Source organism: Electrophorus electricus, chromosome 25 (assembly GCF_041902795.1).
Source record: "Electrophorus electricus isolate QZ-2024a chromosome 25, ASM4190279v1, whole genome shotgun sequence".
Lineage (NCBI taxonomy): Eukaryota > Metazoa > Chordata > Actinopteri > Gymnotiformes > Gymnotidae > Electrophorus > Electrophorus electricus.
The window spans coordinates 9,535,325-9,555,229 of NC_137521.1; the positions used below are offsets into that span (position 1 = coordinate 9,535,325).

Consider the following 19,905-nt stretch of genomic DNA (forward strand, 5'->3'; position numbering starts at 1 on the left):
TGAGTGTTGTAAACATGAGATTTGCCCCTGCCCTTTCTCACAAGCGCGCTGTTTTGACTCAGCATCGGAAGGGTGGCCTTAGTTCCTCTAACCAGCCGTGGCCCAGCAAACGTCTATTTACGCACGTTCGTAATCAAATTATCTCAAACCTGTAGAAAAAAATGCGAAAAGCTAACTGCTGCGCCGAAAGACCACATTCCACGTATACTATTTTATTTAGAAAAAAAGGAAAAGGTCTTTCGTTATTTAAAACTAAATCAGTCTCGGCGTAAAAACGGAGCGAAATTAAGTTACGTCATAAGTATGTAGTGTTTTAATGAGGGTATGATACAAATACAACTGTGCGCTATCCTGCTATATATCCTGATGTTTAAAAATGTCCTACAATGTTAAAAAAAATCCTACGTTTTAAAAATACTTGGAGAGAATTCAGAAATAGACATTTAAGACAAACTGGACAGTTTACTCATGAATATAACTTAACAGCTTTGACAGTACGTGTAATCATAGTCTACTACTGAACAACCAACTCAATTACTTTTTGTCACCATGTCTTGCGATATCTGTTGCCGTACCAGTGAAGTATGAGTCACTCATTTGGAATACTTCTTTCAACCTGAAACATTTCAAAATAAGACTCACAAAAATAGGTCCATAACTTGCCTTAATCATTACTACACATTCATACATTGCACATGTGAGGGAAAACATGAATGAAATAAACGTTTTAGACAAGAAGAAGGTAAATGCAGTTTACTGTTGTGTATCTGTTACATACGGCAAACAAATAATACAGTAACACAGTACTATAAAAGTAGACACAAACTATACTTTTCACTTTCAGGAAGGCAAGGACTTAGCTTGGCAAATGGTGAGTAACCACTGACACCTAGGCTGTAGGATTGTTTGGTTAAAATAATATATTTTTAGATATATAGTACTACCCATCCCTTTTATTTAAAACTAAATCAAAATTTATGAAAATAAAACAGCAACTTCGGACAACGGTAAAAAATACATACAAAACGTTAATGGGTGTCCTGCCGGGAAACATACTTTATAAAGTGCTGATCTTAAATTCATTGTCATATTAGTCATGGTTGAAATATTCCTTTCATAAAATGCAAAATTGTAGTTGGAAGATACTATTTGAGGCAGGCTTTTACGATGAACAACTCGCAATGTAAAATGGTGAACATTTCCCGACAAACACACATTTCATCCAATGTGACACATTCAACATATCAGGGATGAAAAATACCAAGATCCTATTACCTTTTACATAGTCAATATTGCCCAAGTACATTTTCCTAATTTATTCCAAATGCGGTTTTCTGTATGAAAATAAAACAAGGCAAACATATTGTTGATCTCTATAAATTCTTAACACACCCAAAGCACTGAATACCAACAAGAGGCAAACACAGGACTCAGAATAAAAATACAACTACGGTATAAAGATAAATTTCTATTACTGAAACTTCAAGGCACAAGACTATGTTAAATAGACCATGAACTTTCTACCAATGAAGATTGGAACCTATTTTTTGAACTTGTGTTTTTATTTGACCTTCATTTGTCTTTCTTGTATTATCTGAAGTGCTGTAATTTAATGCATGTAATTACTGGTAATTTGTATTTCAGGCATTCCTTATAATTGTTTTACTTTTTTTCTTTAAATACATAACATTGTACACAATCTAAAGACACAAGAAATGAAAGAATGCAAATCAGGTCTACTAAGTATACTATTGCTTTTAAGGTAAAATAGTCTACACCCAAGATTGGTTTAAAAAAAGAAAAAAGAAAGAAAGAAAAAGGAAAAATCCAACACCAAGATCCACAAATATAATTTACTTGGAATACGTTTGCCACTGCATTGGGGTAACAATGTCAGAAGTCCGCCCTTAACCATCTTTGATTGGCAAAATCAACAAATGGGAAAGAAAACTTTACTTTAAAGTAAAAGATATTCCTGTCCAATACAACTAAAGTGTGGTATCTGGGTTTTTGGGGTCTGTTTTTGTGTTGTTTTGTTTTTTTTATTTATTTGTGAGTTTTTGCTTCTTTTTTTTGGTAACACTTTCTATTACTGATCATATACAGCATCCACCCCTTGTGAATCTACCCTCAGATTTTTGGCCAGTTGGTTAGGCTCAGCTCTTGGAGAGGAGTGTTCCAAAAACATCATTATGAAGAATAGTAAAGGGCAAGCAATGTACTACCTTCTAATGGCAATCATGCATACTGATACATGTTCACGTACATAGCATGTATTTTGACTACAGGGACACAAGGACATTCCATAGCATATTTGTCTGCCAGAGGCACAAAAACAGATAAATAAATGTGATTTTCATCTTTTCTTGTAGGACTCCATTTTTGACAGTGGGCATTGAGTGCTACAAAAAGCATAAATTACTGTTCATTAAGTAGAAGGTTACATGAATACATCATTTCTATGAAGAAGACAAAAAGGACCAGCTGATGGAAAATAAGATTTAAAACAATAATATTTTATAGTTTTAGAGCACATCCTGCTTGTGAAAATGACCAATCAGCCCCTCTTTGTTTAACTTGTTTTGCTCCATTGGGATAAAGGTGTTTTCTGTAATCAAAGGCCACCTTAGTCAGTTTCCCAAAACAAAGGCACTACCCATTCTATGGCAGATACATCACTGCCGATTTTTCATACAGATGCAGCATTGTTGGTTGCCTTTTTATCCACATTTACACACAATGCTAATGTAGAGCCATAACGACTGAAATTCATGTCGGGAGGTTTTTCTTTAAAAACAAAACAAAACTCTGATTTCCCCTTTGTTGAATGTCATGGTCCTTTACATATGCATCTCTGTGTTGGTAGCTTTTATCTCCTGCTGTGCTTGCTTACCCAACACTGTAGTCCTCCACCCTCCTGCTACAGCCTCCCCTCCAACATTAGTCAGACCAGGGAGACGACATTTACCATGTGTAGGTCAGCTTTGTCGTCAGCCATTGGTTAAGTGAGCGGTCAGAACTCCTAGTGGGCCATATGTATCAAACCTGTCCAAGTACTTATTCAGGGTCCGATTTTCTGCTTTTCATAGGCCAGTGCATCTAGTTAGAATGGACAGAGGATCTTGGCCAGGATTAGCCATCTGTTGGGGTTTGATACATGTGGGCCGCTGAACAAAGGAAGCTCGTGGTATCTGGAGCTGCTTGAAACTCCAGTGATCAGACCTCAACCAGTTAACCTAGTGTGAGTGTAACAGAATGAATTCCATCTTCTAACAAGGCTTATGCCTCGATGGCTTCACTTTCTTGATCAAATCGTCCTTCATATTTTGACTGTTTGAAAATGTTAAATAGCCCTTTTCCCCAGAGCGCAAATGCTCTAGTTTCTCTGTGCCCCTTCCCCACTGACTAGGGTCGAGGTGAAGAGGAGGCTGATGGGTAAGAGGGTGGGTATAGACCACATATACACTTACCCTTTCACAATAGGGAAAATTAAAATGTTCTAGGAAAAACCCTCATTTAAATAAATTGTAAAAAATAATTATTATTTTTCCCCCTGGTGAAAAATCTAAATAAACTTCCAATAAGCTACATAAAACAGAAGGAAAAAAAATATTTTTAAGATACTGGATAATGAAGCACTCACTATCCTAAAGCACTTTTTTTTTTTTTTTTAACCAATGAATAGTTCTCAGTTGCATGCATTTTTAAACCCTAATCCCAGTCAACACTAAAACAACGTTATAGTTCTAGTCCTCAGAATCCAATGGATTCACACTTGAACAAGTGCTCAAGAACATGTTGATTTCACTTATATTTATCCTTTATCAGGGTTTAAACATATAAACAATTCCCCGTGTTAATCAGTGCAATGCACAAACGTCACCCAAACCTCAAAAGTGAGTGTGCGTAGGCTTTTGTACAAAGTCACAAGTAAATGAATAGCATGCTTCTCTGAAATGACAAATACTTCTATGACTACCACACACTTTTAGGCAGGAATCCTTTTGCCCAAGTTCACTTTGTGAACCTATTCAAAAGACACAACTGCAACATTCTGATCATCATTTCTGTCACATTATGAAACAAAAATATACATATACAGGAAAAATACAGGGGGGGGGAGGTCAGCACATTAGGTATTAAAAGCACAGATTTGAGTGTTTACTTGACCACAAAGAAATTGTTTAATAAGAGAGAGGAGATAAACAACTAAATTGCCTCCACTGTACTACTGGCCATTACTGTTTGGAATTAAAAAATCACTGTAAAGGCTACCTGACCAAAAATTCAAAACTCCCCAATTGCAAATCTTTCAGTTTTATGCATATTGTCTTCAGTGCAGTACACTTCATCTTGTTGTCTGCAGGTCTTCAGGGTGTGGGGTGGGGTAGTCCCCATGAGTTAAAAGATACCCTGCACTTAATATGAGTAATCAAATTCTATTATTGTGTAAAATAAGCTACAACCTCCTGACATGAAATAGAAAGTATGATTTCATGTAAGGCTAACCAACATGACTGCAAAATGAGAGAGGTTCTCCTATTTCAATAGTCAGGTTATGAGTTTGCTTTACTTTGTAAATATAAAGTGCCATTTATCTATCACATTAAAAAAACACACATTTGTTAACATTTCAGCATTAATATAGCTCTACTCTGTTGACCAAGAAGCACTTCTGCAGTTTACTTACTCTGGGATCTACTTCCATCCCAAATGCATGATATCAAAATTTGTACATTTTTATAACATTGCAATTATTTTATTTCTAATAACTGCACAAAAATTTAAGGCATGTAGAATTCCCATGCTTGATCCTAAATTCTTATGCTAATTTTGGTTTGCCAGGGTTTATTTGTGTTGCTCCATACCAAAAAGGGGCACTGTATGAGGTGTTGAATTTGTCTTCGTTTGATTTTAATAAATATATATATATTTTAAAAGGCTTAGGTCAATGTAATACCATAACCTATTTTACAAAAGCAATACTATGTTAAATGTAAACACAAAGACCAAAAAAAAAAAAAAAAAAAAAAAAAAGGATTTAAAAAAAAAAAAAAAAAAAATGGATTATGAACAATTAAAGTGTCTTTTTTATCCCCCAACTAAGTTCACGATATCTGGGAAACTGTCTCGCAACTAACTGTTAGGCAGTAGCACTGTGCATCGCTTGATGACCTCTTGTAAGTACGTGAGAGAAAAGGTAAATGTCTAAGTGCTGTGGCTAACAGCCGTGCCTTTTAGCATTAAGACCTGGAGCACGCCAATATAAGCGTCCCATGCACACTATCGCAGCTGTTGTCTTAGAAGTTGAGTAAATATAGCAGGTCTATTGTGTCTTCTCTTCATAGCAACTTCTTTGACTACTCTATCACCATGACTAAGGAGGAAAAATAAAAGGCTACATTTCCAAACGGTATGCTGTTGGCTGTAATGTGTTTAGAAAACACAAGGCCACCATTTTTAATTTCACTTTATATATACAGAAAACAAGGAATAAAAGCTGTATGTTAGAATACACTGCTTCAGAATTTCATTTCAACGATTCTTTTATGTGAACTGCTCATTTCATGCACTAGTTTGGACTGTGCTTTCAGCGTTCCCTCACAAACACATTTGTGCTTTATCCTCCCCATAACAAATTATAATAGAGAGAATCCTTCCCAATACAGTAGCCTTCAATCTGGGTGACAAGGTCAATCACATTACTCATCATTCAAGAACTTCTCTCCACATCTCTGCACTTAGTACACCAGCAGGACAGAGAAAAAGACATTTAGGCTCAGAACCCAGCCAGGCATCATAAAGCATGATTGATGTCTCAAAGATCTTCATACGCCAAAATACATTCATCTTCCCATCATGCAAACCCCACCAACAGGAGGTTCTTGTCTGTCACTGTCTGACTAGCCTCTCTGGTTTAAAACAATGGTCACGGGGTGACAGCGCTATGACATCTGTGTCCACATTTGCGTAAACAGGTAAGGGAGTTTCATTGTGGCCCTTTACTACCCTCTCCAGCCCGGCTCCACCTTACACTCTTCATGAAATCAACCAGCCTACCTTCATTTACTAGACAACTCTATAAAATGAAGGAAAAGAGGGATTATGACATTAGAAAACAAGGGGATTTTTTTTCTTTATAGTGCTGGGTAACACGATTGTGAGGCATTTGATAATTTCATAAGCATTTTGGCAGGGAAAAATTAGTTTAAAAATAGCTTCTCCGTGAAGTATGACTTGTGCATCCATTACTATTTCAGTGTCTTGCTATTACCTAGAAGCTTTGACAAAGGTATAACACATGGCTCCCAAAATGTTTATATTAATTAACTCAAAATGGGCAAATTAAAGAAATCGTCTGAGAATTCATCCGGAAGCAGTACGTCAGTTATCGCCCTGCATCCAACTCACAAAGAGAACTAGACACAACAGCTGCCTTTTGTTTAAGTATTTTTACTTTTTTTGTATTTTTGTTGTTTTTTCCCTTGGTTAAAAAATGAAAAGAAAAGGAAGAAAAAAACAAAAAAACAAAAATGACTCCTCCCCCTGTGAGTGCCTCTATTCCTGCACACAAACACAGCCGCCGCAGCTGATTGGTCAGTTTGTCCATCTGTCAGCCAGCCAGTCAGCTCACACGTTCACTCACAGGTGTCCTGGACTCGACCGTTTCCTCCCGGCTCGGCCTCGGAACAGCAGAGGGAGGAACAATGTCTCTGAGCTCCTTCCCCTCCCCCGTCACAGTGCCATGCTGCTGTTGCTGCTGGGCTCGGAGCTCTGTGGCCACCATCTTTCCGGCCGTTGGAGTGTCTCTAGCCGCGCAGCTGTCGGCTCTGGCCTCATCCCTGCAGGCTAACGGCTCTTGTCTGGGCCTGCAGGTACTCAGGTCCTGAGGCTCATTCTCCACTGGGGCAGCTGGAGGAGCTGGTGGCCCCCCATGCGTGGAATGCCCAAGGGAAAGCTGGTGAGCCTGCGGAGTGAAGATGGAAGGTTCCATCACCGGCATGTGGTGTTGGTGATGGTGGTGGTGATGATGGAGGTGTTTGAGGTGTTGCCCTCTCTGATCTCTCTTCTTGTGGCTCTTTGGTCCACTGCTGCTGGCACCGCCATTTCCTGGATCCGCTGCCGACGCCTCCTTGTGCTTCCGGCCAGAGTGCTTGTGAAGCTTTTGTCCTGTTTCTGCCTCTGCTCCAGCAGGGGGCGCCGTTTGGGGGATGGGTCGTTTCACCACGCCAGTCCCGGTACTTGGCAGCGCTGCTTCGGCTGCAGCGGTGGCAGAGCCCTCTGCCTCCTCCATTGTCTCCCGTGTCTTGCGCTTCTTGATGGGAAGAGCCTTTTCCTGCACGGGTTTGGCAGCAGTCTCCTTCTGCGCCTTCTTCTTGGCCTCTGCTGTGACGATGGCCGCGGCCGCATAAGCCGCACTTGACCCCATCCCCGCTGCGGACTGGGATACAGCGGCCGGCTTGCGCCCACGCTTTTTTGGGGTGCTTGGTGGTTCTTTTTCTGCTTTCCTCTTTCGCCCTGGACGCAGTTTGGGAACAGGAACTTGTCCTGAAGGGGACCCCGCCTCAGTTTTCGGAGCAACAAAGGGCATCTTGACAAGGAGTTTTCCCGGACTCTTTTCTACTACGCGTTTTACGGCCACACCCTCTGTGGCTTGCCGTACCTTGCCGCTTCCCTTCGGCCGACCCCGCCCTCGGCCAGACGGCTTGACCACTTTGGGCTTCTTCGGCGGTCTCTTCTCCCTGCGAGAGGGGCTGCCTCGCCCTGTTACCGTAAAGTCAAAGTCATTTGGGTCTGTGGTGGTGTCGCCCACCTTTTGGAAGTACGCCATGAGTTCTACTTTGGAACGGAAGGCTTTCCCTTCTGGGCTGGAGAAATTAGTAAAGAAAAACATGTTTTACTTCACATTCAACACAAACAACAATTTGCACATATTGAAGAAAACACCAGAATATCCAGAGATGAGAGAAAATGTGAGCTATTTAACACAAGCTGAAATACACCTTTATGTCCGTGTATCATTCCGGCTGCCTTCTTCAGTGCTGCTGACATTAAAAGCCAGCACAAATAAACATTGTGGGAACTGGGACGCGCCAGTCCACATTGACCTACAAACACCCTATCCATCAAGTTATAATGGGCAGTAGAACACACTTCACACCACTGAATTATCCACAGCGACCTTCTGACAGTGAGTCCACATACATGTCTAGAATGAAACATACATTTCCCAGGTATGAACCAGAACAAACCATATCTTACTTAAAAAAAAAGAATAAATAAACCCTCACATGACAATTCTGTCCTTTTATGGTTTATGTATTTGCTGCTGTAATGTAGCACTACCAGAGTCAGTCACCCAGGTTGTTTTGTCCATGTTTCTCCAGGGTCCAAGCACAGTCTGGCCCATGGAGCAATATAACACTGTGGAAGTCTGATCCAATTCCTTTTCTCCAGCTACGGCAGTGTATTTTCGGGCCATTAAAAAATAAATAAATAAAAAATAAGTCTGGGGATTCCAGAGACTGTCAGGAAGATGCTTGAAATATTGATCAGTGACAGTCGCTTTAAATTAGAACAAAGCCTTTCCATTCTAAAAAGGATATTTTGCCCAAAATGTCTACCATAACTAACATTGAGAAATGGAGGGAATCACATTTAATTAATCTGTAAATGACTACTCTTGGCCACTACTGGCTTGAACTCATTATGAAGAAAGTTGGTCTTAATTAGTGAATGTTCCACAACTGTCCTTATCACGCTACTGGCACTACCAACTACTCACTTGATCAGGTAGACGTCAAACTTGCCAGCGGACCGCCCCGATTTCCTTTGCTTCAGCTTCCGCGTCCAGCCTTGAGGCAGAGACGGGTCATCGTACAGCGGCCCTCGGTCCCGGATGATGGACCGCCGCTGCTTGGATGAGGAAGTGGCTTCCGGAGTGCTGGCTGCTCCAGCGTCAAGGGCCTCAGCTTGCTGGCCATCATCAGGACGCACAAGGGCCATGACGGCTGGGGGCGTGGACACGGTGGCCTCGACACCCTCCACATCCTGCCGCTCCCTCTTGCTCTTCTTCTGTTTCTGCGCCTTCTCTTTAGAGCCCTCCTGGTCCTCCCCCTTCCCCTCACCTCTGCAGGCAGAACAACAGGAAAGAGGTGCTCAAAGTTACACAGACAAGATGTTGCGTGGCCTACACTTTAAGTCATCTCATTTGCTAAGGGAGGTCACGAGGGTTTTCATTCCCCCCTCAGTGCATAGTATGGTGACTTTTTTTTTAAAACTGTGCCTGTTCATGTAGCTTGCTTACACAGCTGATGAAGGACCTCTGTCTGAAATGTGCTGTTTCTTTGTGTCCTTCTACAATTTTTGCTATATATATATATATATATATATATAAATATATGTATGTGTGTGTATCTGTGTGTGTGTGTGTGTGTGTATGCGTGTGCGTGCCACCAGCCTTCATTTTCACATATTCAAATAAACATGTTTATTACACTTTAGGCAAGGTCACATTTGACACTGCCTGTCTAGTCTAGGAAGTCACATGGGGCACCAAAGTCTAAAAAGGAAAAAGGCTAAAAACCCTCTGACCGCAGATCTCAACCTGTTGACAGTGAAATGAGTGCAAACGTCTCCAGTCTCTAATCAACTTCCCTTGTTTGAGAGAATTAGAAACACTGACAATGTATTATAGTGCAGCAGGGAACAGTAAAATGCATTCTTCCACTGCACCCTAGAGTGTGAAGATACCCCAGATGTTCAGAGAGGGGAAGACCACTGCACTATGTACCTCCAACACTCATGTTTTAGGTGGTTTTGCTATCGAGGAGAAAAAAGAATCCTAAGTAGTTACAAAGCTGCCTAAGTGGCTATATTTGGCCTTGAGTACACCCACTGGTCTGAAAATGCAAAAGGGTGTCAGAATCTCATCTTCTATCCACAGCATGTTGAAATGATCACTTTTTCTGCTCACTGTAGTATGTCTAATGCCTCTCACAGAACTAGCTCTAAGTGACGGGTGTGCTACCCTCGCTCCCCTAAAGCTGCATGTCATCTTTAAGTACCACTCCAAAAAGTCTCCAACTCCAAAATGTCTCATACTTCTGAGATGCCACATTCACAAACCTTATCATGTCTACAACATTTGATTTATATTTGGAAGTTAGTGTTTGAAAGGCAGTCAGTGTGAGATTATACATTATGCTACTCAACAAAACAACTTATTTGATAATAAAAACAGACTTGTGTATTGAGAAAAACTTAAATACCAATTTGAGCTGGTTATAAAATGCTATAGTTTCAACTATAATAAGTGAAAGTCAAATCACATACATTTTATTACAGATAAAAGAGCTACATTTTCTACAATATGTCCTGATACTATGCTGAGAAAAGTCACCATATGTGTGCAAGGTCCACCCCTCCAAACGTCCTTCTTTAAATATTTAAAATGTAGCAAAAATGCTCTGAGAATAGGCCTATTACAACTAGGTTCTAAATGGCTGAACGAGGTTTCCATACAGACAATTGCAGGGAAAACTGGATATTAATGATTTAATACTGTGAAACTCCACAGTGATGTTTTTGAGTATAATGGTTATAGTTACTGAAATCTTTTCACAGTTGCTCCCATGAGAGTTACTCTCACAGACTGAAATTTAATGTAAGAACAGCAATCTGAAGAAAAATATATAATATTATAATACCGAATTTATGTAAATTTATAGACTATGCTGTTTAAAATCCTAAATCTCTCAGTCAAGTGACAACTCTCCTAAGCGACACACAAAACAAGCTTCTTGTGAGAGTACAAATTTTTGAGATTCAGAACATTTAGTCTTTAGCAAAAATCTTCCCACAAAAATTGTCAGGTGTTAACGGATACCCACAAATTTAAAATAATAATAAATACATTTGAAAAGAGTATCTTTCATTTTTACAATGAGCAGTAAAATATAATACTGACACTTAAATAAATGTTTAAAATGTGAAAATGTGAAGCCCTAAACTATTACATTACAAATACTATCAAAGCAGATACTGATAACAAGGTGATGTGATTGTGTCTTGAGTGGCACGTAATCAAGCTGCTTTCCTGTTTGTGTCATTAGTAAGCTACAGAAACGTTATGGTTCACTTCACAAAGTGGGTCATTTCATGTAGCAAGTTATCACTGACTGCCTTGGAACAAGTGTATTCAAAGACAACCAACAGCAGAAAACCGTATTTGTGGTCAGGCGACACTGAAGAATGCGTGTCAGATAGCAAAGCGGATATGTCAAAGTGTTACAGAAACCCGCCTAAATTTTCACTGACTCTGACATACAAAGTGAAAAGCATTGTGATATCTACATTGTTCACATGGAGTTTTAATAAATCATCTCACAATTTGTTGTCAAATACCACATATGTACTACCCATGGCTGTTTTCACAAGGAATAGGGCTGGGTGTCAGTACAATGCAAATGAAAAGAGTAGCATTAAAACATTTTAATATACCTTTGAAAACAGTGCTATGCTTGGTACACAGTAGTCCATTTTTACAAACAGCTATGAAAATCAATGGCACAATTGCTATGCAATGTCAATGTTTAGGCCCAAAATTTTATTTTTACTGGATTACATTAATTGCATAATACAACACATTATTTTACACATGAAAAAATATTATTTTACGCAAATGAAGAATGTCTTAAAGACAATTTATAACCAAGGGGCATACAACTTTTTAAAGAGTAGTGTACAATATACAGTTTAGAACTATAGTGAAACTGAGCACATCTGTATACATTTTAATATCTCGCCATGTTTGTGATGTATGACAATTTCAGTCGGTGAGAAATTGCCTGATATCGCTTCTCTCTCATTTCAGAACCATGCTGTCAACAAAGTCAATGCATGTGGTCGTCACACAGTTAAGGGATGTAGTAGCAATTAATGCTGCATTATACAGGTCATGTTAGCCTGAGTTTATTCATATAAAATGTCCATATGGCAGTACTACCTCTGCCACTTTACTGCCCTTAGGAAAGGAATTTTCATGTTAGTCATGCAAGAACACGCAAGGTATGTGTGCTGGCGATAATATCATGAATATGTGCTGAAAGGTTTTTGAGACAAAATGTATAAATGTTATGTCGCTGACTCCGTTAGCTAGTAACCGGAAGCTAGCTCAACCATATTACTCTGAAATCACAAGCCTGTTCACATGGGAGTGCCTTGTGCATTTACACGCAAGCTCATCCTCCCAAAAACAGAAATGTTAGCTGCATACATTTCAGGAACAGTGAGATAAAACGCAATTCTGCATATGTCCACTCTATACATCTAGTTAGGTTAGCTATCCAGTTAGCTAGCTATATGTCAAATGAGTAGCAATTCAAGCTGAGTGACAACAAACAAAAATAGATTGCAAGCTGGCTAGCTAGCTAACTAACTTGCATCCATGTGCAAACTTGGGTGTTTGGCTACATAAACAGAAAATAGAACAAGGCCACAACTGTGTAATTGTATATCCAATAGTGAACCTCTGAGTTTATGTCATTTTGATTACCAGATGATATGGCTATGTTAAGACAACTCCATTAGATAGCTAGCTAAACAGCTTTCTGGAATAAATCTAATTTCAGCCTGCCGCTGTGTAGCGTCAAAACTAGCTGGTTTGCTAACTAGGTATGCTAGCTAGCTAACTTCTAACTGGCTGGTGTTTTGACAGCCACTAACGGCAATAACATAACTTAGAAAAAAATATGTAGAGTTTATACACTTAAGAGAACCTCGAATATCAGACAACAAACATGAAGCCACTACAGTGTCCCACAAAAAAACACTCGATGATATTAGCTAGCTTGCAGAGCTTTAGAAGAGTTCTGAGTAACGTCAGAAAATGACACAAACACACCTCCTCCTACTACTAGCGGACTAGCGAGTAGCTAACTGCCGCACAAAAGTGTTGCCATGATCATCCATGATCTGGGAAAGCGGGGGAAATACAAGTGACGTATTCTCAACGCCTTCGCGAGCGAAGCTAACGGGCTAGCAAGCTAACGTTTTACCACACTCCACAATGGTACAACGAATACGCAACAGCGAATCGCAATTCCCAACAATTGAATCCGCCTCAGCATTGCGATGTGAATGTAGCAATTCACACTTACAGTCTCTCCTCTCCGCTCTCTGCGGCGGCCATTTTTATTTAAATAAATAAATTTCCAAAAAATCACGCAACATCTTTGTGGTTACCCCTCACCCTCTCCCACTCCCTCTACACCATCGCTTCTGCACGAGATCTCGCGAGATACGAGGTAAAACGAAACCGTTATTAGTAGAACATCTCGCGAGAATTGGTGAAAGGTACTCATCAGAGAAGAATGTCTAGGCCGTGTAAGGGACACTGCAATGCACATTAGAATAACAGTCCAGGACCGTTTTAGACGCCCTTTATTTACGTTTGTTTTTAAATATTATTGATTTTTTGTCTCAAAATAGACTAAAAAAGTTGCGCCTTGAATTGATGGTCACCGTCAGGTTAAAGTATAAGTCACCTGTTTTTGCATGTAGGCCTGTTATATGCATAGAATATTCTCTAAACTGCCTGACATATTTCCCAAAACACCTAGGGGCTGTTTTCAGACATTTTCAACTATGAACAATTACACAGTTCTGTCGGTTATATATGGAGTCTGACTCTGCGAAGTCTGAGTGCAGCAGCCTACCATCAGCTAATAAGCAAGAGTAAGAGTAAGAGACAGGACACGAACAATAATTTCTGCTTTACTTTTGGTCATCATTTACAATTTCAAGATCCAACAAAAATAATCGCTGAAGTTGCGATTATTTAAACTTGAAACTTGAAATTATATAAACTTGAAAATTGAGTGCGACTATTTGTCTGTAACATGCATTGGAATTCGCATACTAATTATGTTTTCCGTTCCCATCCTTATTCTTGTTTCGTAAGAGATTTAGAAACCTTAACATCTCCGACTCAAGTTACATTTGCCATCACAAAGTTGAACGGTCATCTCGCATGCTTGATCCCGAATACCTGACTCAAATGGTTCGCGCGCACAGCACAATTTACTTTATGCCATTCAAAATTTTAACTAAAAGCTTTTGAAAGATAATTTCGTAATTTCACAGTGACAATCAAGTAACTCATAATTGGATATCTCAATATATAATTCACGGCCATTTTTATTTGAGCTAAAACTTAATCTGATATGAGTGACTTTCCCAGCAACACATCGATCAGTGTAGAATAGATTATCATCCAAACACTGTAGTGGTTATTGGGGAAACGTAATCGCTCTTGAAACATTTAGAATCGCTTTTCACTTATGCGTCAATCACAATTACGCCTACAAAATGTTCCCCATCCTTGTTTTGTGGAAGCGGTAACGTCAAATTAATTAAAATAGGGCGTGGTAAAGCACGCGGCAGTTTTCTTTGCACTGAGATGAAACTGATGTGTCCAGGTTATTTTTATTTTATTTTTGTAGACGCAGTACAATTTTTGTATTCCTTTTATTAATTTTGTGACTTTAAAGATGTGTGCCGTTACACGACTTTACATTGTTGGTTGCAGCTTTCTTTGTATCGTGTCTGCCGATAAAGGTTTAGAAAGTAAAGGCCGAGATGAGTTACAAAAGGTACTCGAATTCGCTACGTTGCCACGCTATGGCGAGTGTTGGTCCCGAGCGCTGGAGAAAATCCACACGAGGTGCCGAGAGTTTTCCGACGATATGCAAAGCATGATAGCGTTGGCCTTCACTCACTGTCACCTGAGAAGGTCACAATTTCTCACTACCAACCTACGCATGCATCATTGTTTTTCCAGTGTGTTTTGTATGCGTAGGAGACTGGTGAAAGCTACTACCAAACAGCATCGTTCCAGCAAGTACCAGCATGCCGTCTGTGCTTTCTCCCACATCAATGTTTAATATTTGTCATCGTAGGTCTGGCCGTAGTTTTCCAGAGTGCCCGGAGGGCAGCGATGTTAAAACCTGTACCCGCAACATGGACCCTGTTGCGTTTAACGCCTACACGGAGTTCTTCACCCATGCCCATAGCATCTGTCATTATCTGCAGGGCGAGCGGTGGCAGCATCAAGCAGAAAATACAATCAACAGGTACTTCCAAGAAACAAAGCAGTTTTTAGGTGTAGCGTTTTAGTGGACTCAATTTACCTGATCAGTCACTCTTAATGAGGGTGCAGTTTTGTGGTGCATGGTTGACAGAAGCTTAATTATTTAGTAAATTTGCATACGCAATGTCTGTCTGCTATAATCTTACGTTAATTTGACCGTTCTGAATTTACGATGTTACACCAAGCAGATAATGCAATATAGTGTTTGTGCTTGAGGTGAGCATCCTGACATTCACTAATGTGTATGTGCGTTTTTAGTCATTTTCTGCAAATTGGAAGCATCTGTGTTACGGCACTAAGTGCTTCTGTGTCTCAGACTCAGAGAGAGTTCGGCCAGCGTGGCTGAGCGGCTTGTGTCCACCCAGCGGATGGCGGAGGATCTAGTAGAGGCCCAGAGCATGACCCTCAAATCTCAGGAAGCCATCTTACGCAATGGAGAGGAGCTTAAACACACATTGCAGGACTCTGCAAAAGGTCATAAAACCGAGTGACTGTAAAATCGAACATATTCATATTGAAACGTGGATCTGTTTTTCACTGACTTACCTAGACTCAACACTAACCTAAAGTTAAAATGCATTTTTGATGTATCTTCGGTTTCTTAGAAAGTAGAGTCTCTGAGAGTAAATGGTTTTTAATTTGTCAGGCTTTTCCTGCTTTCTCTCCACACCCAGCCTTGTTTTGTTTTCTGATTGTCAAGAATTTAAGTTCAGGGATTTATTCCTGAACATTTACAGGACTTTGTTTTATATTCTGTTGTGACCAAATCATCTAAATGTGTGTTGGCAAAAATGTTAAATGTGGGCAAACTTTTTTTTAAACATTTGTCATGTTGTCTTGCTTGGTTCCTGGTATTGTTTATTATTATATTCTTGTTATTGTCCACTAAATTAAAGGTATTTCTTTGCAGGTTTGAGGGATGTGTTTGCTGAGATGAGACATTCTGTGCAGGAGCAGCAAATAGCATTTGTGGAAGTCTTTAACCGTGTGGCTTTCCTCCAGAGCTTCATCATGGCAGAATCTCACACCCTGAGCTCTCTGTTCTACAATGCGCTAGGTTTTTGCGCCTCCTTCCTGCTCACCTCCACACGGCGCACCTGTGGGGCCAGGTGAACAAGGAGCTGACTTGACACCAGGCCAGAAGCGGTGCACACTCCCTCTGCTGCCTTGGCATCAGGTCTCGCGTCAAAGCTTGTGACTGGTCTGGAGGTTGATGACCTCACATTGATGGCATTTAAACAAGTCACAGCCAAAGATATAGATACTGTCGTGTGCATGAAAGCTTCTGTTCTTGCTTATATTAGCAAAAGCTCTAAATTGGGAGTTAAACCATTTATAGTCTTAAAAAAAATAAATAAATGAATAATAATAAATAATAATAATAATAATAATAAATAATTATGAATGGGGATAACCCTGACACCCAGACCCCATATTGAAGCATTATTGCATTCAAAGGAGAGAATTCACATGATTCAGTTTTCTAATATGAAGCATCGTTAGCTGATGTGCAGTTTTAGAACCTTCCATCCTTGCTGTGTAAGATTTTCTTAATTGTGATTCCTGAGTCGTCAGCTTTTTGCTTTTGTCATGCTGATATTGTACAGTAATGCAAAAGCATGTCCATTTAAACTGTAATGTTTTTAATGTTTTGTCTTAGATTTTTTCTGTTTGGGTTGGTGGCCCTGAATATATACCTGGAGAGGTTGATCTGTCAAAGGGTGATGGAAAGTGATAATCCAGGATATCAGCAAATGGTGGGTTAGTGGAAACATAAGTGGACTCAGTCACAGGTCCAGAATTCATATTTCTTGTATTGAATCAACTTGTGTAAAATTTGCTTCGTTATGCTTGGTCCAAGGTAATCTCACTGTTTGCCACTGTTGTCATATAGGAGCAGATTTCCTCATTAGTCGGACTTCTCAGAAAAGTCATGGTTCTGATTGGCTGCTTTGTTCTGGTGTACTTTGCTGTGCAGTTCCGGAACATTAACAGAGAGAGTCTGGAGATTCTGAGAGAGCTTAAAGAGACTCACTCTAATCTCCAGGAAACATTGCAGAGAGCAGGTAAGACATCAGTGAGTGCACACACCATTTCACAGATTGTGTTGGAATACATACTTGTAAATGCATCTTAGGTGTTTTTGGAGTATGTTCTGATTTTGATGTACAATTGCCTTCCAGAATGTCTCTCAGGTTCCATAAATGAGTGGAGGAAACCCAGGCAGAAGCTATCTGGTAGGAAGTGGGATCAGGTAGAGGAGAGCAGTTTGGTTATTTTGCATTCTTCCAGTGCCATAGAAGCAACCTTACCATCAATTTCTACTCTTCACAGCAGTAAGAAACCATTTTTTCTTGTCAGATAACAGATTAGATTTTTCTCTTTATATAGTTAACTCATGTTTGTAGTTGTTTGCCAGATAGACAGATTGACAGATTTGTCCCACCACTGGAGGATCCAAGCTCCCCAGATATCTTGGAAAGACCTTCCGCTGGCTCTGGTAGATGTCCCCCCTCCACACTGGTCTACAGCGTACATGTGGAGAATAACCAGGTATGAACGTCAACTAGATACCCCCCCCCCGATAAAGATGGATGGCAAGGACACAGCGTCATTCCTAGAACTTCAATCTGCAATGTAGTGATGTTTTCCTTGCACCTGATTTCAAGTCATGACTAATCAAGCTCCTCTTGACTTGAAGCAGGTGTGGGAAAATTTGAAATGAATAGGAATGTTCCTGAGACATTGCATAGAGGTTGTCAATCCAGAGTTGGCGCTTTAATTATAAGGAATGTGTTTTTTGGGGTTTTTTTGGTTTTTTTAAACAAAACCATTTCCCACCGTGCACATCATTGTAGTGGATCGATTGTAGTTTTAAGACTCCTTTAATTTCACTCTCGTTTTAAAATAATTTGCCTGTATATTCTGGAAATCCCTGTCTATTGTCCAGGCATTTGAGGAATTCACTAAGACACTATTTTAAATTGCTTCTGGTTTTACAGTGCATCTTATTTAGAACACATTCATTTGCTAATGTGGTTTAATTGCTCCCTACAGCCAAGGTATAGCCTGAGGAGCAGGAAATCCTTATGTGGACCGGTGCCAAAAGGACAGAGAGACTGATGCAGATTACTCTGAAAGCTATTTGTGTCTGTGGGTATTGGTTTATCCATTTGATGTCTGAAACCACAGCTACAGAGTGCCAAGTGAGCCTTGCAAATTGTTATAATTAGGGTTGTTGTTGTTTTTCTTTATTTTTGTTTTAAATTGGTTATTCTTGTGTCTTACTCTAATAAACGTAACTTTAATAGTCTGGACTACATAATGTGTATATAAACCCAGGTGGAGTATGTTGGTGCTTTAATGAGCAAACTTGGTTTGTTTTGGGGGTATTGCATGGATACCACAGGGGCCCGTTTGGGCTGTTGGACTCCCTCAGCAAGACCACCACCTTCTGGTCAAATACTGTCACTGCTTTTCGTACCCTTTGCAAAACCTTCCAAGAAAACCACAAAGGGGCCTATATAGATTATAACTCCAGTACTGAACAACACTATTTGGATAAAGTAGATAAAAGAAGAAGAAAAAAATGTAGTCAAGGCTAGGTAGGTTTCTTTGTTACATATAACAAAGGCAAAACTGTGTGGATTAGCAGCAAAGTGTCAAACCGGGTACATTCACTCTGACCTCCATGACCTTATTCAGTTATATCAAGGCAGGATAGTCAGAGGCAAGTCCTTTATAGCTCTGTGATGGGATGGACTACATGCTGTTAAGAGGAGCTACTTACTCAGCTCTTATGAATTTAGCTCAACATAAACATTTACAGGAAATACCAACTCAGTTTGGTAAATCTGTTTCCCATCATTCTTTAAGAAATGGAAGAAGGATTTTTAAGTTACTTTAGCTGTGTTATAATGCTCTGTGTTCCATTTCTGTACAGCCAGTAACAGACACGGAATTAGGAAGTGACCCCTTTGGCCTGTGGTATTTACACTAGTTCTTGGCTTTAGCATCATCCTCTGGGGCCTCTTAGATAGTTGTGTTTTTGCTGTAGACATGCTACAGTCAGGTAATTGAGGGCTGATGCTACAGTGACTGCCCTATCCAAAGTTAACAATTCCTTGCACATCTTAATTGGTAGTTAATTGCCACTCACTGAACTGGTGGAAAAACTTCAGTTTGTTTTGGTCAGCAAAGAAGCTGACCTTTTCTGCATCTCGTAGTTTTTTATATATATATATATATATAATATGGTTTAAAAGCTTCATGTACTTATTGAAAGTGTAAATACTTGTAAAATATAAGCACTTACTGAAAAAAAATCCTTGTTCGTATCCTTGTCACTCTACATTTTAACTACAGTTCTCCATATATTCTTTGTTTTTATATATATATATATATATATACTTTTCTGCAATTTAAGATATTTGAGTAATTTGGATCAGATTGGAGTGGAGTGCGTGACCTTGTGCGCTCATGTTTAGAGCCTTCTCATTCCCCTCCTGGTACACATCTTTTTTATTGAGATTAAATGTTTAATTTGAGAAGCATAAACTATCGCCCTCGATTAGGATATGCAATGAAAAGTGTTATTTTCAAAGAAGACGTTTTCCAGTGACGAGAAAGACATTCAAATTCTTTCAACGTTTTTCTTCGCATCAAATTTCAAGCACAAGCCCCATGGACAAGGGGAAAAAAACCCAAATGAGAAACAGACTTTGGGAAAAATAGAGATGGCGGAGGAGGGGGTT

General features: G+C 39.7%; 1 protein-coding gene and 1 long non-coding RNA gene across 2 annotated transcripts; one reads left to right on the plus strand and one right to left on the minus strand.

The window, feature by feature from the left end:
- Window positions 1-738: 738 nt before the first annotated feature.
- Window positions 739-13,258, minus strand: mecp2 (methyl CpG binding protein 2). Its single transcript, XM_027007677.3, has 3 exons — window positions 13,161-13,258; window positions 8,786-9,130; window positions 739-7,868 (listed from the first exon to the last, which is right to left on the minus strand). The coding sequence occupies exons 1-3, from the start codon at window positions 13,190-13,192 to the stop codon at window positions 6,626-6,628; spliced, it is 1,620 nt and encodes a 539-aa protein (XP_026863478.2). The 5' UTR covers window positions 13,193-13,258; the 3' UTR covers window positions 739-6,625.
- A 3,870-nt stretch (window positions 13,259-17,128) lies between these two features.
- Window positions 17,129-18,352, plus strand: LOC145653713 (uncharacterized). Its single transcript, XR_014119872.1, has 4 exons — window positions 17,129-17,217; window positions 17,335-17,487; window positions 17,571-17,704; window positions 18,209-18,352. It is a non-coding gene; the product is annotated as an uncharacterized LOC145653713 (long non-coding RNA).
- Window positions 18,353-19,905: the final 1,553 nt, after the last annotated feature.

Coding starts and splice junctions, on each gene's coding strand:
- mecp2 (XM_027007677.3), bottom strand. CDS start 13,192: ATGGCCGCCGCAGAGAGCGGAGAGGAGAGACT. Junction 9,131..13,160: donor GAGAGCGGAGAGGAGAGACT/GTAAGTGTGAAT, acceptor TTCTGCCTGCAG/AGGTGAGGGGAAGGGGGAGG. Junction 7,869..8,785: donor TTTGACGTCTACCTGATCAA/GTGAGTAGTTGG, acceptor TAATTTCTCCAG/CCCAGAAGGGAAAGCCTTCC.